Source organism: Dasypus novemcinctus, chromosome 2 (assembly GCF_030445035.2).
Source record: "Dasypus novemcinctus isolate mDasNov1 chromosome 2, mDasNov1.1.hap2, whole genome shotgun sequence".
Classification (NCBI taxonomy): domain Eukaryota; kingdom Metazoa; phylum Chordata; class Mammalia; order Cingulata; family Dasypodidae; genus Dasypus; species Dasypus novemcinctus.
Window position 1 is genome coordinate 83,116,206 of NC_080674.1, and position 22,317 is coordinate 83,138,522.

General features: G+C 34.5%; 1 protein-coding gene across 10 annotated transcripts in view; it reads right to left on the reverse strand.

Annotated features, from left to right (window-relative positions):
* Window positions 1-22,317, reverse strand: part of SSBP2 (single stranded DNA binding protein 2) — a 350,060-nt gene that overhangs the window by 205,150 nt on the left and 122,593 nt on the right. For all 10 annotated transcript variants that reach the window (XR_011646098.1, XR_011646097.1, XM_004455906.5 and 7 more), the window contains 2 exons: window positions 17,754-17,815; window positions 4,443-4,527 (listed from right to left, as the gene is read on the reverse strand). Coding sequence is in view for 8 of the 10 variants with exons in the window: in XM_004455906.5 (XP_004455963.1) it covers window positions 4,443-4,527; window positions 17,754-17,815 (147 nt within the window). In the remaining 2 variants the exon portion in view is untranslated. The remainder of the gene's footprint in view (window positions 1-4,442; window positions 4,528-17,753; window positions 17,816-22,317) is intronic.

A 22,317-nucleotide genomic window follows, 5' to 3' on the forward strand; every position in this document is an offset into this window, starting at 1 on the left:
CCATCACCAGACAGAATGGGCCAAACATACATGCTTTCATTATGTAAAAGAGGGTTACTCTGCTCCCTCTGGAATGGGGACCAGGGATGCACACTGGGAGTGCAGGCCAGTTTTGGCAGACCTGTGAGGGGATGGGGGGGAACCAGGGACGGCACCACAAGATCCTACCACTTTTAAGTGGCCTTTTCCTTGCTTCGGCACTTGCCCTGTTACTGCAATCCTTTAAATGTTTTCTGAAGCTTTGGGGATGATGTTTCTGCCAGTTCTTGGTAATGAGGGTGGGGCCTGTGCTTCTTGTTCTTTAAAAGTTTAGTCAAATAAATTGATACTTTTTCTAAGTATTTTCAAAATGAATAAAATCAGAAATACATTGTTAAAGCAATTCTATGCAAAGCTGTAGCAGAGAAAAAACATCTGATAAACATTAAGTCCAGTTAAAGCACTGATTTTATTTCAGAGGAAAATAAAAACACATAATAGGGAGAATATAAAAGCTAACCCAATAAACTTTACAAGTTAGTAGGTATTATTTTCAGTCACTTCAAGATGACAATTTACTTTTTAATGATAATATAATAAAATGTGATAATGAAAAGTTTATAACTCAGATGAACCTGGTTTAACCAGGATTAAAAATAATAAGGCCATGCTAGCTCTTCCTAGCAACAAGACAATATAATCATTCTATAGTAAAATCTCTAAGTTCTCTTACAAAATAAATTCCAAAGTATTAAATTTCCTTCCAGTATTTCTGATCTTATTCTCCCTCTCTCTTCTAGAAAAGCAAAAGGTATATGTACTTCATAGAATCTGTCACAGCAGGGAGGAAAAGGATCCTGAAAAGGGAATCATACCTAGATTTTCTATCACTAGTTCTCAAGGGTCAACCATAGGAATGCTCAGAAAAACATTACAAACTACTGTGCATATCCTTTTTCTAAAGATTAATTATCTGAACTTATTTTTAAGTATTATTATAAAATAAAACAAATATAGAAAACCAAACATGATAAATGTATGGCATTATGAAATATTATAAAGGAAACACCCTTGAAACCACCACCGAAATTGGAGAAGTCTATCACCCATTCCATGAGCCCCCTCCCAATCATAAAACCTTCCTACCTTCTGTAAGTCACCATTATCCTGACTTATTTAGTAATCACTGTGAGTTTTCTATAATTTTGTCATGCAAAAGTGCATCCCTATACACTATTCACTATTAATTTTTAAATATATTTTAATTTTACATTTCGCATTGCATACAGATGCTAAATACTTAAGTTTACATACTTTAAAATATAAATGCAAGAAAATCAAGGTTTTACTTATCTTAAATATCTTCGCTTTTTATCTCTCTTTTTATTCACATTAAATATGGCCAGGGAAAGTTTTCCAGGAAAAGGATATTAATTAACACTGCATCTATAATCATTTGGCAAGCAAATAATAAAGTGACAAAAATCTAAACAGGGCAATGGTTAGAAAACAAATCAAATATTTTAAAATCCAAAAATCTTTCCTGAACAAAAATTTAAAAACATTATTACTAAAATCATAGTATGGCCCACATTATATCTACTCAGTTTATAGATCTCTTCTTAATGTTCATATATTAAAAAAAATAACAAAACGTCTTTGATGATAAATGCTCATGCATGTAACACGGAGATATGAGAACATATGACCATCCTCAAATTTAAATTTCATTTCACTAAGTTTTTTAGTTTCTAATTTTAGAAGAGTGAGCAGAACTCACTGAAAGGTGAAATTTAATCTTTTTAAAAATAACTATTATGAATATAAAATATTAATTACAGATATTTGAAAAATACAGAAACATAGGCAAAACAAAAAACATACATAATCTCAATATCAAAAGATAATCACTTAACATGTTAGCCTACTTTTTAATTTAAAGGATTATTCATTATTTCATTAGACCTCCATTGTTTCTTAACTCAAATAGCTTATCTTCCATTATCCTTTCAATCTTACAAATAAGACTACTTTTTAAACTTTTTTTTAAATCCTAAAGATGTAGTCATTGAAGAAAATATTTTTCAGAATGCTCTCTTAAGAACTATCTTGAAAATCATCTTTATATATAGTAATTATCATCATAGGAGTGATTCTGTAAAGGACCCTAATGCAGGAATGTACCATTCTAGATCTTACCAAAATCTTATTTTCTGTTCATGTTTCCTATATTTGCTCCAAGTCTTTAAAACCTCATTATCTATTTGTTTAAACATAAATTATGTTGATCCTTTTCAGATATTGTCTACTAATAAGAATTTGGGTTATCCTATTCATGAAAATTACCATAAAATTGTTTTACAGAAAAAAATGTATTTTTAAAAATACAGTATCAAATGATGTAAGTCAAATTCTATCTTTTCACCAACCTCCATTTCAAAAGAAAATTGGAAACATTACCACTGAAAAGAAATTGGCTCAAAGATGGAATAAAAATATAATTTGAGAATGAATCAAACCTCTTAAAGCTAATATGAAAGTAAAATTAAATCTCTGCTAAAATCAAAATACTGAATGAAATCCAAAATATTTTCTAAATTACATTTTCTTAGGATCAAATTACTTGTTAAAGTGTTGTTCTTGCTTTAAAATTTACTCCAATACTTCTCCCTCTGGCCAGTACTCATTTTCAAAAACACTGAAATATTTAAGTAGGTTTCTAAAGCTAATAAATGGAGTATGCCCTCTGAAATTTTGGAAGTGCTTTTCTTTATGAATGCAAGATGATAACTGATGACAATGATGATGATCTAATGCTTCTAAAAAGGGCTGTTCAATTCGTTCAGTATTCCCTATGAGATCTCTATGATGAACAGTAAGATGTATCATTCTACACATGGAATTTCAGAAAATTATTTGTATAATTAATTTCTTAAAATTTAGATTTGCATATAGTGTGCATTCTTTAGGAGTAGAACACTGACACAATCCAATGCCATCCAGTTGCCAAAACTTGTGATTATTTTAAAAATAATTTTCCCATGACTGTCAGGCCAAATCTATGTGTGTCTCTCTTGATGTAAAAGAAAGATGAAATGGGGTACCCCACCTTAGTTAGATTCCTTATACTTTTCATGGTTGGACCTCTGCCTTACTTTCTGCCATTACCCATGGGTAAAAAAAAAAAGAAGAGATTGTTCACCTAAATACAGTGTCCTGGGGCCTTCCCTTTTCTGCCTTTTCTCTAGTTTTCTTTGTGTGCAGTAGCATCCTTTCGTTCACCTTGTCCCCAAGAACGGTTTCATACATACCAAGCTTTATGAGTGCAATCAATATTACATGAGGTAATTACATGCAATCTCACTTTAATCTGGTTAGCACAAGTTTCAGGTATTAACAAGTCCTATTTTGGGGGTTATAATGCATCTGGCTATTTCTACGCTTCAGTCAACAAATGAAGGTTTTCCTTCAGATGAACAAGGGTTTTTTTCCCTTTTGAGTTCTGGTTCTAGTTAATGAGGCTATTTGCTCAGAATGCCTCCCTCTATGAACTAGACAAGTGTCGTCCTGGATGTGTTTTAAGTTTCTATTATTAGATATTTCCACTTCCTCCCAACCCAGGAAACTGGATTTTCTCCATCCCAAACTCAATCTGTCCTTCTTGCGGTTAATTCTACATGCACAGAATGTTTTCCCAGCCCCTTTTTCAAAGTGTCTCTTCATTTTTTTCTGCAATTATTCCCTAAATTTAAAAATCTTCCTTGTTTCCTCTCTCTTTTTCTTTCTTTCTCTCTCTTTTTCACAATTCTACTATTTAATACTATCAGCGCTCTAAAATCAGATTTGCCATTCTTCTAAAGAATACAAAATATGTATCACCTAAGCCAAGGAACAGTCCACTGCCCTTTCTTAAGAATTCTTTTGTAAAGTTCACATTTTCATTTTTGCACAAAGTCTGTTCTCTTGTCTGGTATTTCCACTAATCTCCAATAAATTTTATTTGTGGAACCGAATTTAGGGGAGGAGATATTTAGTCATATGATATGAGACCAAAAGTTGCAAAAGAGAAGAATTGAATACTTCTATATATTTTTAAATTTACATATTTTTAAAATGTACAAAAGAGGAGCTTATCATTTACAGAAATTTAATGATGAATCTTTTTTGCAAAATGAGGAATTACTGCTTAATTTTTATAAATCTGAAATTTTGCAAATCAGACATGCTTAAAGATGAACAGTTTTAATAGCTTGGAGTTAGGACTACTCTCCTATTCTAAGCTTCTTCCACAAGAATCAAACACCCATTTGTACTTCACTTTTAAAGTTATCAGCCTATTTTTCAAGAAACAAAGAATTTCTTAAGTACCAAAGAAAAAGAATAGATGGGCCAAAGGATTTTCAAGACCAGTGGTTTAAAAAGAAAACTGACAACATAACTTAGAAAAATTATATACAACTTACATAATCATGGAAGGCTTTTGCTTCACTTGAGTGTTCACATGTTTCCCGTCTTTCTGGAGCTGCACAGTAGAGATCCCAAAATACACTAAAAAGTAATTATGGTAACATTAAAAAACTCATAATAGCAATATGAGAAATCACAATTTCAAAAATAGAAGAGATATCTTATTCTTTATAACAAAGTGTGTTTTCTTCAGTAAAATATTTCTTTGAAAGATTTAAATTCAGGCAAGGCTCTTCATGTAATCTAGATGTCTAAGAAGTTAGATATCTAGATACCTAGATATCTTTCAGAAATGCCGAATGAGATATTTCAAAATGATAATTTTTAAACAATAACAAAAATTTGATTTCCTTAATTGGTAGTTTACTATATGTGACTTATAACACTTGAAGCAATCGAGCATTTTTCACAACTTTCCTATGAAGAATAAAAACAGTAAAGAATATCTTAATTTAGTCACTAAGGGATAAATTCAGTAATTTTTCAAGATAAACTCTGTCCAACTCCTAGGCCAATACCCTGCCCATTAACCACATTGGTCAAACAAACATTTTCTTAAAATGTCCTCTTGTTTTTCCCCTGCAATGACCAAAAGAGGTTAGTAATTTTGAAATTAAAAAATTCCATTTTAATTCTTTTTTTCTTCTATTTACAATAATGGGAAGCTAAGGCAAAGTAGAACTGGTTGGGGAAAAAAACTTATACTTCTTATAAAACAAATAACTGTGGTCATTCTTCCATCTATTAAACTAACAGTATGTACATGGTAAAGGATGCAAAAATCAGGAAGGCAAACCTCTCCAAATACTGGCTATAAATAAAGCAATTATAATGATGAATAGAATTATTCTTTTATAACATATTCCCTTCTCTATAGAAGTGAAAAGTAGGGTAAGCCTACATAAGTTCTGGAGTAGAACAATTTGAGACAGAAGCCAGCCTTGCTAATTATTAGCTGTGGGAGCCCTTGAACAAGTTACATAAACTGATTATTGATCAGAAACACAATTTCCTCCTCCTTAATAAGGGCTGCTGAGATTAAACTATATAAGAGCAGTGCCTGAGTAGGTAATATAGTAAACATATTATTAATAACATCAACACTACAATTAGCTTGCTTAAAATTATAATTAGTTTAAAATGCATATATATTGTTAAGATAGGCTATTGTGCTGAGAGCACAGGTAATAAACTTGGTAAATTGAAACTATCTGGCCTCTTTGTTTTGCCCCACAAGATTCAGTCTGTATTTCTCTCTTTCCCAGTACCCTCCCTTCTCATCTAGGATAAAACATTCTATAGGCCTTACAACACAAAGGTCACAATTATTTCAGTAATAAGATTACCCTTAAAGATGAAAAACATGAAAGATTAAAATTTGGTATCATTTTCCTTTGAATCTCTACAATCATCAAGAATTACAAAGAAATCGATACAGGCAAAAAAAAAATATATTAAAATACAATTTTTTTTAGGAGAATAAAAGCAACCAAAGTTGCACTTAGTCTCTCTACAACCCCTTTTGGGTTAAGAGTCAAAAAGACTAGGATAAAAAAGTATAAGATCCATAGACACACAAAAAAGTTCCTCACCTAGATCAGGTATGTTATGAATTATAGTATACTATAATCACCTTTATTTTCACATGTTCATGAGGAACTTCGAAGTACCTGAAACTAAAATTTTGTAATGTAGTCTTTAAATTGTATTTAGTTTAATCAATCATAGACTATTAAATGCAATAGTCTAATATTTCTTTCTTAGTAACTAATTTGCTAGCAAAGCACCAGAAGACCTCTGTTGAACTACTCCAAAATTGCTTTTAAAAGATTATCTTACAAAACAAACTAGGAAAATATAATTTATTGTTGGAGGTTGCCCTAAAAGTTATTAAGTAAATATTAGATATTATTTATACACAGTTAAGTTAAATGTTCATCTTAGACTATTAATATTATTCTACTTCTGTTTTTGTTTGCTTTTATGGATTGAGTGGAAGGACAAAAGTTTACAAAATCAAGCTGAGGGATAAAATAAGTTACTAAAATAGGATCATTCTATATGTGGTATTCTTGAGAATCCTATACATGATTTCCTTTAATAAAGGTCTGATGGTTAATTTCATGTGCCAAGTTGACCAGGTTTTTGTGTTCAGTTGTTCGGTCTAGCAAGCACTGGCCTGATTGTTATTATGAGGACATTTCTGACTTAAATCATCATTAAATTGATTGTACCTTTGGTTCATTACATCTACAATCAACTGAGGAGATTGCCTTCAACAGTGAGAAGAGTCTTCCAATCAGCTGAAGGCTTTAAAAGGCGAAGTGATGATTTCAGCAGTCAGAAAAAAGAATTTCTATCTTTACTTCAGCCAGCCAGCTTTCCCTGGAGAATTCACTGAAAACCTTCATCGGAGTTCCCAGCTTGCAGCCTGTGCTATGGAATCTGGACATGTGCTTCCCAACAGCCACATGAGACAATTCTTATAAAAATCTCATAATAAATACATATACCACTTATAGACACTGTTTTCCTTGAGAACCCTGATACAAGGTAAAGAAATAAATCCTTTAAAAAAAACCCTGACCCGTGGCCAGCCTTGTTCTAGGTTCCATCTTAACAGTACCTGTGCTCCTTTCTATGAATTCAAAAACTCTATGGAATCACTTCAAAGACCATGCAGTTGAGATTATAAGATGGTAAGGAGAGTTTAAAGAGTATAATTATAAAAAGTAGGGTAAATCTTTAATTAAAAAAAAAAAAACCCTACTCATCAGGATAGATTCATAATAAAGTCCAAAAGAACCTAAGAAATGTGTTATGAAATTTAAATACAAAGTTAATAAAAAATCAAATGTGGAGAATTTCATTTTAATGCTATGGTATTCATGTTTTAAAATGTGATTTATCTATTCTATTAGCATCTGTATCTTTTTATCCCTAAGAAGTGATCACATGAGAATGATATCTTTCCTAGGAAAATTCAATCCATGTTTTGTCCTAGTAATATGAGCCACAATTACGGCTATAATACCATCCTAATATTTTTAACAACTGGCCCTATCATATTAATTTTTTTTTAAAGCTTCACTAAGAGCCAAAATACATGATTCTAAATCCACATTCTGCAATTATCTAAGCTTCGCTTTGTGGAATATTAGACAAAATCACTTAACTTTTCTAGTCCTTTATTGTAATTTAGAAAATAAGGCAAAATCAGAAGACTTTTATGAATGCTTCATGAATTTTTTAAAATTTTAAAACTATGATCTTCTTCTAGAAATACTTCACATGTATATTAGATACCTCATGTATGCAATTTGCTTTAACAGGTAAAGCGCATTTTAAAAAAGGTATATAAACCATGGCACATATGTGTCTATGGATCCAAAATTATTGAGTTGAATTATAAATTGCTTCTCAATTTCCTAAAGCAACTACGGGGAAGCTCTTTGTAGACATTATACCTCATACACTATTAAAATTTCACAAATGCTCTTGGCAAATGCTTTTTAGCTGATATTATGATAACATGACAATAACCATATGAAAATGTAGACTTATCTCTTAGAGGAAGAATTAGGCTTCTTAGTAGGTAAGATTTATAGCAGTACGTGATTTGTCCTTAGTTGGAGGGATTTTATTTTTCTACCTTATTATGCTCTTCTGATGACCCACTGAGCTGGTTCCTTAATTTCCATGAAGGCAGGGGAAGAAATCTTTGGGCCTCCACAGACATAGCCTTCTTCTTTCTCCCATCAGAAATGCTGGGGGCTAAGGAATTTCACAGTTCCAGTACCCTCCATCTATCAAGCTTGAAACCAAATTATTTTCTCTGAAACTTGGGGGATTCAAATGGAGAAGACAAGCAAAACTTGCAAAGTATTAAAGTCTCCAGTCTTGAATGTGTCATTATTTCTTACATAGTTTCCCCACATAAATCAGAGGAAAGCACAGTGAAGCTCCTCACTCAAACACTATTTTCCCTTCTCTTCCTAAGTATATATGAGGAAAAACAACCTAGCTGGCTGCTAATATCTCAAGGGAACAAAGAAAGCAACTTGGTTATAGAAACAGGTTACAAGGATGCATAACCATGCCTGATGTATCCAAGAAGATGGAATGCTAACATAATTATGTAATTTTTATGCCACTGGCCAGATTTGGACTACATGAAAATAAAAAAAAAATTTTAAATCCTGCGGAGAACAATTTTTCTGAGGAACAAGTCATGTTATTATAAGTTCAACTCTTAATAACTAAAAAGATCCTTTCATTTTAACTGGCCCAATAATATATAATCAATGAATATTAGTTAATTCATAAGCCTTACTAAAGAAAACTATCTTTTCAGACAACTAAAGTTTTACATGAAATATACATGTACTTGCTCTTCATCTCAGAACTTTGATATCCATGTACTTGTATTATTCCTTAGCATTACTTAATACTTTAAAAAATGTAACCATTCAACTTTGCCCTACTATCATAAAATTTCCACAATACTTCTGGATTAGCAATAAATTTGTATTTTAAAGTATCATCGAAATAGCTAGCATTTATTGAGCATATACTTGATTCAAGCCTTTACAAACCACTGTATATTCATCATTTAATCCTCCCATATTATCTCCATTTTACAGATGAGAGAACAGGTTTAGAAGTTAAATAGCTTGCTTAAGGTTACAAAGTTCATGGAAGATCTGAGTTTGAACATTTTAATTATTACATTATTTTGCCTCTTATGTGAGTATAGTATTAGAGTTTATATTTCAAGATTCCTTATTCTGATTTATGAGTTTTATGATACCTAAGCAGCTCCAGCTATTACCTAAGTGTGGTAGACTTGTCCCAGATAAGACAGCCCTTTTTTCTTCTACCTTTGACCACAAGCTCTAACTCACTTCCTGAGTACCCTGTGGCTACCACTCCTCACTACACACAGCTGCCAGTGATGCATGGATGCCTCAGAATAAGAAGAGACAACTTTTCTGATTCCCATTTATATCAACTGCCTGGAATTAACCACTTGCCATGCTCAAGAAGGAAAATGTTCCTAATGTCTAATGGTGAGTCACTGAATTCAGCAGTGCTTAAAAGACATTATCTGTAATTGGGATGAGTTGAGCACTGGGTTATAATTCAGGAAACTTCTATTCTAATACTAAAGTTGACTTTGAACAAATAGTTTTGTTCCTTAGTTTCCTTATGTAAAATAGAAAAAAATAATATCTATTTTACAAGTTTCATACAAATACAAAGAGATGTAAAAGTACTTTTAAAAGAAGTTTAAAGGCCAAAAAAAAATGTTTTCTTGTTAACTGAGTAAAATTTGTCTCCTTTCTAATACATTTAATGGAAGAGTCTTAGATTTTTCCAATGTCTTTTTCCCACCAAATCAACATTTTCCTTTGTCTTCCACTTTCTTTTTTCATGCCCAACCTACTTTTTTTTTTTTTTTTTTTAAGATTTATTTTTATTTATTTCTCTCCCTGTCCCCACCCCAGTTGTCTATTCTCTGGGTCCATTCATTGTGTGTCCTTCTGTATCTGCTTGTATTCTTGTCAGCAGCACTGGGAATCTGTGTCTCTTTTTTTTTGTTGTTGTTGTATCATCTTGCTGCATCAGCTCTCTGTGTGTGCAGCGCCACTCCTGGGCAGGCTGGACTTTCTTTCGCAGTGGGTGGCTCTCCTTACAGGGTACACTCCTTGTACAAGGGGTTCCCCTACATGGGGGACACCCCTGCGTGGCATGGCACTCCTTGTGCACATCAGCACTGCGTGTGGGCCAGCTCCACACAGGTCAAGGAGGCCCTGAGTTTAAACTGTGGACCTCCCATGTGGTAGGAGGATGCTCTATCCGTTGAGCCAACTCCGTTTCCCCATTTTGTTTTTTCTCTATAACCTTTCCACATCTGTTTGCTTTTTCTCTTGCCAAGACATCTTTTTCTCTCCTCACACTGGTTTACTCCTCCTTCTATCCTAGTTGCTTCCTACACTTGTCTTATGTCACTATTTAGTTTAATTCAATTCAAATAAACAATTAATTATGCAGAGTCTACTATAGACAAGACATTCAAGATAAGAAAGACCCAGTCAGTCAGTCATAAATGTTGTACCACTCTGGTGAGCCAAATAACTGACTTCAATGCTCTTGTTCTCATATGGATATCTAGTTATTCTTAGCCATGCCTGATGGCATTCATTAGATTCTAAAATAATTAAAATGCTAATGTATTGCAGGATCTGACTTCCCACTGAAGTGAAGTGAAAGGAATTAAATTCTCATGAGATTCTTAGTTATTGGTTTATTTCCTCTGCAACACGGTATTTTTTAAAATTTCAGGACATAATTACATGGGTCCAAAATTATTTTAAAAGGTATATATATAAAATAATATATATTATAATAATTATATATATATAAGTTAATACATATTAAAATGAGGCATAGTTTCTGCCATTAAAATTTTAATAGGAAAAATTTTAAATACTATATTTTTAAAGCACAAGTTGAAAAGGATATTAATTACAGAGGAAAGAAGTTTACTGGCATTTCTATTCCTGAAATTCATGAAAAGGTTAGGAACTTTTACTAATGGGTACAAATGAGAAGTAAGTTTTTAAAGAGGGTTTGGCCCAGGTAAAGATAATGAACTGGGACACGGAAACACTGTAGTACTAGGCATGATGCAAACTAGGAAAGAAAAAAGTACTGGTTAGGGAAATCAAATCATACCACACAAGGAAAAAAGATACAGAAAGTTAAAAAATTATGTACTCTCTTCTATCCCATACTAAAGACAGAAACTCCCCTTCTTCTCTCCAAGCCCTTCTCCCCTCCCTCCTATATTTTATTCTGCTTATTTGTTCATGTATATATGTTTCTCGTCTCTCCTTTCTCTCACTTTCATATATCTTCAACCTCTCCCACTCTACTGATTTTTCACCTCAGACTATTTACATAGTCAAGTCTATTCTTTCCCAAAAACCAAATTGTTAGGTCCAGTTCTGTTATTAATTAAGAATTTACTACAGATACCCCCATATACTCTCAGTCAACCTCCAGCGACAGAAATGAATTAGAGTAGCCATCTAAATTTCATTTTCACTACCCCATTGGAACTGTCCTCCCCAAGACCACCAAAGTTCACCTTACTTCCCAAACAATCTTTGGGTTTTTTGTTTGTTTGTTTTAACTTACACTTGTTGAGTGATTTGAATTTGGTGAATTCTTCCTCCTTTGAATGCCTTTCCTGGTTCCCGTACATTATATCTCCTGTTTACTCTTCTTCCTCTCCAATTACTTTTCTTTGAGAACTTCTTCATCCACCCACATTTGAGTGTTAGCTATTCCCACAGTTCCAACCTGAGGCCCTGTTCTTTTTTTTTTTAACGATTTATTTTTTATTTATTTCTCTCCCCTCCCCCTCCTCGGTTGTCTGCTCTCTGTGTCAATTCTTGTCAGTGGCACCAGGAATCTGTGTCTCTTTTTGTTGCATCATCTTGCTGTGTCACCTCTCTGTGTGTGTGGCACCATTCCTGGGCAGGCTGCACTTTTTTCATGCTGGCTGGCTCTCCTTTCAGGGTGCACTCCTTGCGTGTGGGCGCCCCTACGCAGGGAACACCGCTGCATGGTACAGCACTCCTTGTGTGCATCAGCACTGCGCGTGGGCCAGCTCACCATATGGGTCAAGAGGCCCTGGGTTTGAGCCCTGGACTACCCATATGGTGAGTGGATGCTCTATCAGTTGAGCCAAATTCACTTTCCGATGCTCTTACTCTTAATACTGAGCAGTTTCATCTATGAACAGTAAAAGCAATAGTATGATCTCTGCTGTTAGGTCCCAAACCATAATGGGACCTTCCTTAGAGATAGAGGCCCAGATCTCTGTCTACTAAGCATCTTCATCTGAATGAATGCAACACGTTCATCTAAAAATGTAACCTGTCCAAGCAAAATTCATGGTCTGTTCTCTAAAACCTGATGCTCTTTCTACATTCCCTCACTTAGTCAGTGGTATCACCATTTATTCCATCATCCAAATCTAAAACCTAGGGGCTCATCCTTCACCTCCAACACAAAACTATTCTACACATTCTTTACTATCTGGAGTCCATCACCTCATCACCTTTCACTTGAAGAATTACAACTGCTTTGTAACTAATCTATGTCTCTGTTCTCAAACCTCTTCTATCCATCTCTATGCTGATACGAAGCAAGCATCTTAAAACACAAATAAATTGAATTATGTTTAAAATCTTGGGGGAAATGGATTTGGCTCAATGGATAGAGCGTCCACCTATCACATGGGAGGTCCAGGGTTCAAACTCAGGGCCTCCTGACCCATGTGATGAGCTGGCCCACACGCAGCGCTGATGTGCACAAGGAGTGCTGTGTCATGCAGGGGTGTCCCCCGCATAGGGGAGCCCCACACACAAGGAGTGCACCCCATAAGGAGAGCTGCCCAGGGTGAAAAAAGTCAAGCCTGCATAGGAGTGGCGCAGCACATAGGGAGAGCTGATGAAGCAAGATGATGCAACAAAATGAGACAGATTCCTTGTGCCACTGACAAGAATATAAGCAGACACAGAAAACACCCAGCAAATGGACCCAGAGAGCTGACAACTGGGGTGAGGGGAAGGGGAGAGAAATAAGTAAATCTATTTTTTTTTTAAAGTGGCATTGTTTAAAAAAAAAACACCTTTAAAAAAAAAGTAAAAAATAAAAAATAAAAAAAAATCTTGGGGTTAATGTGACCCAGCAATACCATTACTAGGTATATACCAAGAAGAACTGAGAGTAAAGACATGAACAGACATCTATACACCCATGTTCATAGCAGCGTTCTTCACGATAGTCAAAAGTTGAAAGAACCCAGGTATCCATCAACTGATGAATGGATAAACAAATAGTGATGTATTCACATGATGGAATATTATGCAGCAGTAAGAAGAAATGAAGTCATGAAACATTATGACAACATGAATGACCCTGAAGGACACTATATTGAATGAAGCAAGCCAGACACAAAAGGACAAACATGTATGATTGTGCTATTATGAACTAAATATATTGTGTAAACTCATGGAATTAATAATTAGAATACAGTTCACCAGAAAATAGAAGGAGGGTAGAGAATGGAAAGCTAAGGGTTAATCTGTGCAGAACTAGTCAAAAGGTTGCTTGTCAATCTTTGGAAATGAATAGAAATGGTGAAAGCACATCATAGTGTTTGTAACTAGCAGAGCTACTATATGTGCATGAAAATGGTTGAAAGAGAAAGTCTAAGGTCATATATGTTACTAGAAGGAAAGCTAAAAACTGTAACACGGGACTGTATAAGATAGCAAAACCTCATGTAAAACACGAATATGGGTGATATTGCATATATAACTGTTTTTACAAAATATAAATACAAATATACTAGAAAGAAGGAAAAAGAATAGCAGCTATTACAGCAGGAGAAGCATAGAGAGATGATAAATTTGTTTATTGTTTATTATTATTATTGAAATAATGAAAGTACTCTAAGAATGACTGAAGTGATGAAAGCACAAATATGTGATTACACTGAATAACATTGATTGTACACTTTGGATGGATTTATGCTTTATTAATATATATCAATAAAATTGGTTTTAAAATTCTTGGGGCTATAGTTCAAATCCTTGATGTACTCCAGGACTTCACAATCTAACTCCTCCCTTTGTCTCTAGCCTTATTTTTCATCACAGTTGACCCTACAGATCAACTGGTCCAAACTATCTGTCATTCCATGAATGCACATTATCATCCTTTCTGACACTTCATATTTACCATTCCTCATCCAAAATACCCTTCCTTCACTCAAATTTCAGTTTAGCTCTGATTCACTTTATGAAGACTTTGTTGTCTCTCCTAATCCTAAGTGGGTATTCCTCCTTCTGTGTTACCATTATAACCAGTACATACCTCTGATAAAATATTTTTAATTCTTTATTTCTCCCACTTCTGAGTTCCTTGAGGGTAACACAGTTTTGTACTGTATTAATATTTGGTAATTAAGTTTAAATGACAGGACAATTCCATTTTCAAATATTATACTAAAAATAAAAAGTGTAAAGAAGTCATAAAATTGCAACTGGTTCACCAGCAGGGACTCTTTGCTTGACCAAATGCACAATCTGTTCTTAAAGAATACACATTATCTTAATCCTGTGAACCTCAGCAGTAGCTACAGCTTTCCTGGCCAACATTAACAAGGCAACAATTATTACAGTCCTGTGTAATGAAGCTCAGATTATGAAGCCCAGCTATAAAATTTATGAATAAAAAGGTCAGCCATCTACTAAGTTTAAGGCCCACGGTCATGGCTGATTCTGCACCATGGTCAAGAAAGCTCATATGAGCAGGAGGGCATTTTCTGGGAGAGGGTTCCATAGCTTTCATCAGTTCTCAGAAGACCCCATGACTTGAAATTTGTTAGGAATAACTGATTTATTTAGAAGAAGTAAGTACCTCCTCTATATGTGTATGTCGGCATTTTAGGGAAAGAAATGTAAAACATCAAAAATTCTATACCTACACATACCACATATGCTAGATTTAAATTGAACAAGTATAGTCTAAAAAATTTGTGCACCTATTTTTTTAACTTATTTGATAATTCCAACTAGGAATATTAAATTACTTCAAATATGAAAGGCATGAAGAAAGACTCCCTAGAATCTGAACAACAAAGATGGGAAGGCAATAGCAGATTTAAGAGTTGTGCCTTCTGATAGTTAAGGCTAGAAAGCTAAAGTCCAGCAGAAGCAGAAAGCCAAAGTATTCAGTTATTATAAACAATATACAGTTGGGGAATACATTCAGTCCATGAGAAAGAGTGTAAAAGAAAAACAGGTACAGGTACCAAAATAGAATTAATGCTTCAATTGAAAACTCTTAAAATCCTCACTTGGCTAGTCTACCGACTAAATAGGGACAGACTCCTAAAACATACTTTTTAGATTTAACTGAAAACGTACAAAAGGTAAGAATGTCAACAGATGAGGAGATTGCATTACATTCAGCAAACAGTATTTACAGTCTAGATCTAGATATCATAAACATATACCATGTAGAATGAGAATTTGACTTTTATAATATTATACATTATAAAAAATCAATCATAAACCCCAGGAAAACAGCACAGTAACAGTGCTTAACTATGATGAACCTGTTTCAAATACAGGAACAAGTCTGAACCAAAGAACTGTACCTGCTCCTGCCTACATGTACAAGACAAATAACAGAAACCCACATGTCTCAAGTACATTTCCATTCACCACAGGACTTTTAGTGAGGCATATTCTTGGGCATTAAATAACATACCAAGTAAACTATATGCATAGCACCAGAAGATAACTTTTTTCCTTTTAAATAGGATACTGAGAGATGAGTGTATAAAGATCTGTACAAGAAATGCTTCTAATTGAAGAAATGCAAAAAAACACATCCTTACCCTTGGTTTTTGTGACATTTACTATTTCCTGTTTTTCCTCCTATGCTCTGTTGTTATTACTTCTGTCTCCTTTGTAGCCTTCTCTTTTCCTTCAGAAATAAATGTTAGTGTTGCAAGACTTCTGTCGTAGGCCCACTTCTCTACTCATGTGGAATTCCATTCACCTAACTCCCTCCTTTGAATGCCAGACCCATATATCCAGCTGCCTGCTCAGTATTTCCATTTGGATGTCACATATTTCGATTGCAGAGATTCTAAAAAATTGAACTTTTCATCTATTTCCCCAAATTAGTCAGTCACTGAATTCTGGCACTTCTATCCCTCGAACCTTTCCATTTCTCCTCCTCACTGGTTTTACCCTTGTTCAATGACCATTCTCTACCCCTTACTGCATTAGCCTTTAAGTGTTTCTCTGCATCTGGACTTATTCCTCTCCAGTCCATTCTCTGCTCCAGGAACCAGAGTGATATCGTTTATGAAGACTTAAACCAGTAGCATTACTCTCCTGCTTATAAACTCCACCGTATTACATTGCTTTATGATTAAGTTCAAACTCTCAGTTTATGAACCCAGCCTCATCTCTAATCACTCTATTATTATCTCCCATTCAATTGCCAACACATTGAAACTCCTTTCTTCTCTTTCTATATACCATATACCCTCTGCCTTTGTACCTCCAAGACCTTGCACGTGGTATGATTTATTCACAACATTTCCCTTCTCTGGCCCTCTGGCCAACTCTTATACATAAAAAAGGCCTTGGTTTAGATACCAGCTCCTGCCATAAGCCTTTCCTGACTCTCTTTTATGAGGTGAAATGTGTTTGGCACGTACCTACATAGTACTCTGCATATTATCCCTAAAATACTTACTTATTTTTCACTGTTTTCCTCAATAGATTGCAATCAGCTAGAGGGTAGGGTTGTGTATCTGTTTATTTACTATTATGTCCCAAGAATATAGTATAGTGCCTCGATAAGTATTTGACTAAATGCAATAAATAAAAAACTTTACTAGATATACATGGAGAAGTATGCTCACAGCTCCATAAGTAAATGAAACTTAAAAGAACACCACCATTATATAGCAGAAACACAAAGAAATACAAAAAACCTATGACAAGTCCTTCAAGGCAAAGATATGTTCCATTCAATTAGTTAAGTATCTGCTGAGTACTCTATCAGGCAACTGTTACTCATGAATATTATTTTCTATCTCAAAACAATAAAGATAAACTTATTTCAATATATGCTAATTTTTAAACTGCGCTCCTCTTGTTTGGGGGAGTTTTTTGTTTGGTGAGTAGGTCAATTTTTAAACAGGATTGTTCTATTGTAGAACTGTCCATCAAATATTAACTTGAGTTGCTTCTCCTACACTCTACCCCCCTTGAGAGGAGATGTAGAGTTCAAAAAAGGAACTGGAATGGCGTGCCAATGTTTATAATTACCTATATAATAGTCTGGCACTATGACAACTTGCTAGCCCACTCAGCAGAAAGACAACTTTACAGTTAACAGAGAGCCATTTTAAAAAGTGCCATCCTCACTTTGCCACTGCAAGATGAGAAAGGGATTAAACATAAAGTTGGAGATTCTACGCACTGATCCCAATTCCAGCTTGACTCAACCGTAGTATCTTTAAGTCAAATAACAGTAATGCTGATTTTGAGTTTTTTTAAAAAGTGCTAACTTTCAGAAAAATAATTTTAGAAAATGAGAAAGAATAAAAAGGAAGCATGATATCATAAACGGGTATAGAGAGCAGGCCTACTGCAATGCATCATCAATTTAGTAAAAGAGGAATAAAACAAGATACTTACCACCACCAAGAATGTAAGAATCCTGGTGGTTCTCCCAAAGTGATGTTTTTTTCCCATCTTATCTAAAATGAATAAAAGAGATATTAAACAATGACCTAATATTACTGTTATATACAAAGCAACATATTCCCATTTAAAATACTAGGTTAATACATAACTTTTTCATAACTTTCAAAGTAGTCTTTATTCAAGGTTTACAAATATTCATTTTGCATATATATAGTGGACAGGATTAGTTAATGAGAAAAGATGTCTCCCATTATTATTCTGATTTGCTTCCCCACTGTGCCAGTTATTAAACTCTTAGCTCCAAATCCATCCTTCTGCACTCTTCTTTGAGATGCTGAAGCTGGGGCTTTGTAGAACACACTTCTCCTTTGTCAGCTGGCTTTCTCTTCAGTCCAATAACCTAAGTGAGGCTCTACAGGGAGATTGGAAGTAGGAAGAAAAGAGACAGGACTTGCTCCTTTCTATTAGTTGGCTGCTCTAGTCAGGGTTTCTCCAGCAGCAGCACATCATGAGCAACAACAGGGGGTTCTAGTCTAGGTTTTTCCAATGCTACCCAAACCTTGGGCAACATCCCCTCCTCAAAGGTTTGAACTCAGTTCCAGATGGCTCCTCCAAGCTCTTGAGGTATCAGCACCAGCTAGGCAGCTCCCCTTCCTTGGAGTTCAAAGACCCAGCTCTGTGTGAGGTCTCTCCTCCAATTTTTTGATAACCATGACCTCTTCCTTAAGGTACCCCAGCCCTAAAAATTTCTTCCTGCAAGTATTAACTTTATGTTACCTCAAGTGTTCCTTTTTGCTTTCTTAAAGGTTTAACTATTTCCCTGTATTACTATCTCAATGTAGCTTTAATTTCCATGTGTGGATCCTGACTGATACACCTCTTATACCCCTTCATAAGGTTAAGAATATTAAAGTTATTCCTTTCATGCAGAATGGAGAGTGGGCTTAAACTTTAGCTTTACTACATATGAATTGTGTGAGCTAGAGAAAGTTATTTAACTCTTCTGCACCTCAGTTTCCTTATCTATAAAATAGAGATAATATTAGCTACCTTTCTCATAGTACTATGGGAGGAATAAACTTAATAATACATGAAAAACACTTAAAAGAATGCCTCAAATGTAGTAAGTGCTAATAACTATTAATTGCTATTATTTTTCTGAAAGTTTATTCTGCAGTCACTATATCAAATTCCAGTGACTTTCCATATAAAAATATTCATTCGTTTAAGGAGGTGACAAACAATCATTTTACCTACTAATCAGAACTATGTAAAAGAGACAGGTGGTCAGGGTTAGGTGATATATCATGGAGGCAGTTTTTTTTCCCAGCAAATCAATTTTATTGATACATATTAATAAAGCATACAATTCATCCAAAGTATACAATCAGTGGTATTTGGTATATTCACATAGTTGTGCATTCATCACTTCAATAATTATTAGAGCATTTTCATTATTTCAATAATAATAAACAAAAACCAGACAAACAAGGAAATTCTTCATCTCTCAAACTGTCTATATTTCCCCTGCTGTACATAGCTGTTATTTACGGCTATTCTTGAACAATTATTTATTTGTTTTGTTTATTTATTTAGTAGTTTTATTGAGATATATTCATATACCGTATGATCTATCTAAAGTGTATAATCAATGGCTTTTAGTATAATCATGATGTACATGCATCATGACACATTATATTCAGTTCATAATAACACAATCATACAGTATTTGTCCTTTGTGTCTGGCTTGCTTCACTCAGCATAATGCCTCCAGGTTTGTCCATGTTGTCACAGGCTTTACAACTTCATTCCTTATAGCTGCATAATATTCCATCATGTGAATACAACACAGTTTGTTTATCCATTCATCGGTTGATGGACACATGGGTTGTTTCCAACTTTTGGAAATCACGAATAACACCACTATGAACAGAGGTGTACAAATGTCTGTTCATGTCACTGCTCTCAGTTCTTTTGGCTACAGATCCAGTAGTGGTATTGCAGGGTCACATGGCAAGTCTATATTCAGCTTCTTTAGGAACTGCCAAACAGTCCTCCACAGTGGCTGTACCATTCTACATTCCCACCAACAGTGAATAAGTACTCCTACCTCTCCACATCTTCACCAACACTTGTACTTCTGTCTTTTTAATAGTGGCCATTCTGATAGGTATGAAATGATATCTCATAGTAGTTTTGGTTTGCATTTCCCTAATCATTAGTGATAATGAACATTTTTTCAAGTGTTTTTTTGCCATTTCTTCTTTGGACAAAGTCTATTCAAGTCTTTTGCCCATTTTTTAATTGGGTTGTCTTTTTTATTGTTGAGTTGTAACATCTCTTATTATAGTATGACATTAAACCCTTATCAGACATGTAATTTCCAAATATTTTCTCCCATTGAGCTAGCTGCCTTTTCATCTCTTAAACAAAGTCCAGTGAAGTACGAAAGTGTTTGATTTTAAAGAAGTCTCATTTATCTTTTTTTTTCTTTTGTTGCGTGTGCTCTGGGTGTAAGGTCCAAGAAACCACCACCTACCACAAGGTCTTTAAGATGTTTCCCTACATTTTCTTCTAGTAGTTTTATGGCCCTGGCTTGTATATTTAGGTCTTTGATCCATTTTGAGTTGATTTTTGTACAGGGAGTGAGATAGGGGTTCTCGTTCATTCTTTTAGTTAGAGACATCCGGTTTTCTCAGCACCATTTGTTGAAGAAACTGTTTTGTCCCGTTAACATGATTTCAGTAGGTCTGTCAAAAAACAGTTGACTATAGAGGTTATAAAGTGGTAAAACTCTTATATTTTATAAGGTCCTAGTAGTTACAATATATTAAAAGCCAAAAGGAATATAAATTCTATGTAAATAAGCACCCTTTTCATTTCAATACTGTGAAGGCTTGGAATTATGTACCCCAGAAAAACATGTTCTTAATCTTAATCCACTCCCGTGTGTGAACCCACTGTAAGTAGGAACTTTTGAAGACGTTATTTTCAGTTATGGTGGCCCCAAGTCAGGATGGGTGTTAATCCTATTACTGGAGGCCTTACAGAGAAAGACATTGAGAGAGAAGCCACAAGCAGCAGCCAGAAATTGGAAGTCAATGGAACCGAGAGGAGAAAGCCATGTGACAGAAAAGCCAAGGACCCAAGCATCACTAGAAGACCATGGTCTTCTGGGAAAAAACACGGCCTTGCTTAAATACTGATTTTGGGCTTCTAGCCTCAAAACTGTCAGCCAATAAATCCCCAATGTTTCAGCCAACCCACTGTGTGGTAGTTGGAAAACTAACAAAAATACACAAAGTTAAAAAATCACTTCGTGTAATCCTATTAAACAATCAACAGATTTTTTTAAAGGACAATAAAATCCTACATTTATTAATACATTCCAAAATTTTATGGATTGCAAGGCAATATATAAATTTATAGGTTAAAATGGATGAGGCATAAAACTAAGACAGGATAATAGAAACCACATATAAGACCAGGAAAAGGCAAAAGTAATTGGAGTAAGGGGATATTTATCTATATTTCTGGTATTAATGAGAGAATTGAGTAAAACAATGATTTAAACAGCAAATTAAGCTTTCATTTATTTAAAAGGCATTTGTGAATTGGTGTTCTGTTTAACTAAGAGCTATCATATATAACAAATTCAGGTGACCAACTGAAAATACCCTAAAGAGAACTGAATTTTTGAAGTTTTTGTTTGTTTTTTGTTTATTGTATCAGAAGGCATCAAAATTACCATAATTAACATCAATACGAGTATCAGTTATCACCATTAACCAAGAAAATTGCAAGTGATTGGACTTAACCTGTACAAAGTCTAAATTATACCTTAAGATTTAAAATCAATTCCTGATTTGAGGAGATGGGTTACAAAGATAAAGGTCTCTCATAAAATAAATGAGTTTAAAAACTGGTGATTTTAACTTTCCAATTGTTTACATTTTAGATGAGTCACTCTTTACTATAATAAAAATTTTAAAAAAGGCCATCACCCCAAAATTTAAAATTTTAACTAAATTCTTGTTACAAAGCAAATTTATAAATTAAAAATCTGGGCAAATATTTATACACTGGGTATCTAAACACTGATAGCAGTAAACACAAAAGATACACATACCCATATATATGAACACACATAGCCATGTACTTGCTTGTATATGCCTAGAAAATCTTAGGACAGATTTTAAAAATTGGTATCATAACTTGCTTCTGGCAAGGCATACTGGTTATTTACCCATTCTTGTTCAGTCCCACGCCCACCGTTCTACACTCCATTTTATACTTGGACCTGGGATTTTGAAAATTGCATTTCCCAGGTTCCCTTGCCAGTTGGCTTCCTGTTAGGTTCCGCCTTTAGAAGACACTACCCAAAAGATCAAAATGCAGGAGGAAGAAAAGAAACTTCCTGTTTCTGGCTCCAACAGAGAAGCAGTTGCTGGCAACTGCTGTGGCAGCAGCAGGGTAATGGGGGCAAGCAATTCCGGATGTCAGATGCACCTGTTTGGAGGTTCCAGCCCTTACTGACGTGGAACCTGTTCAGGAG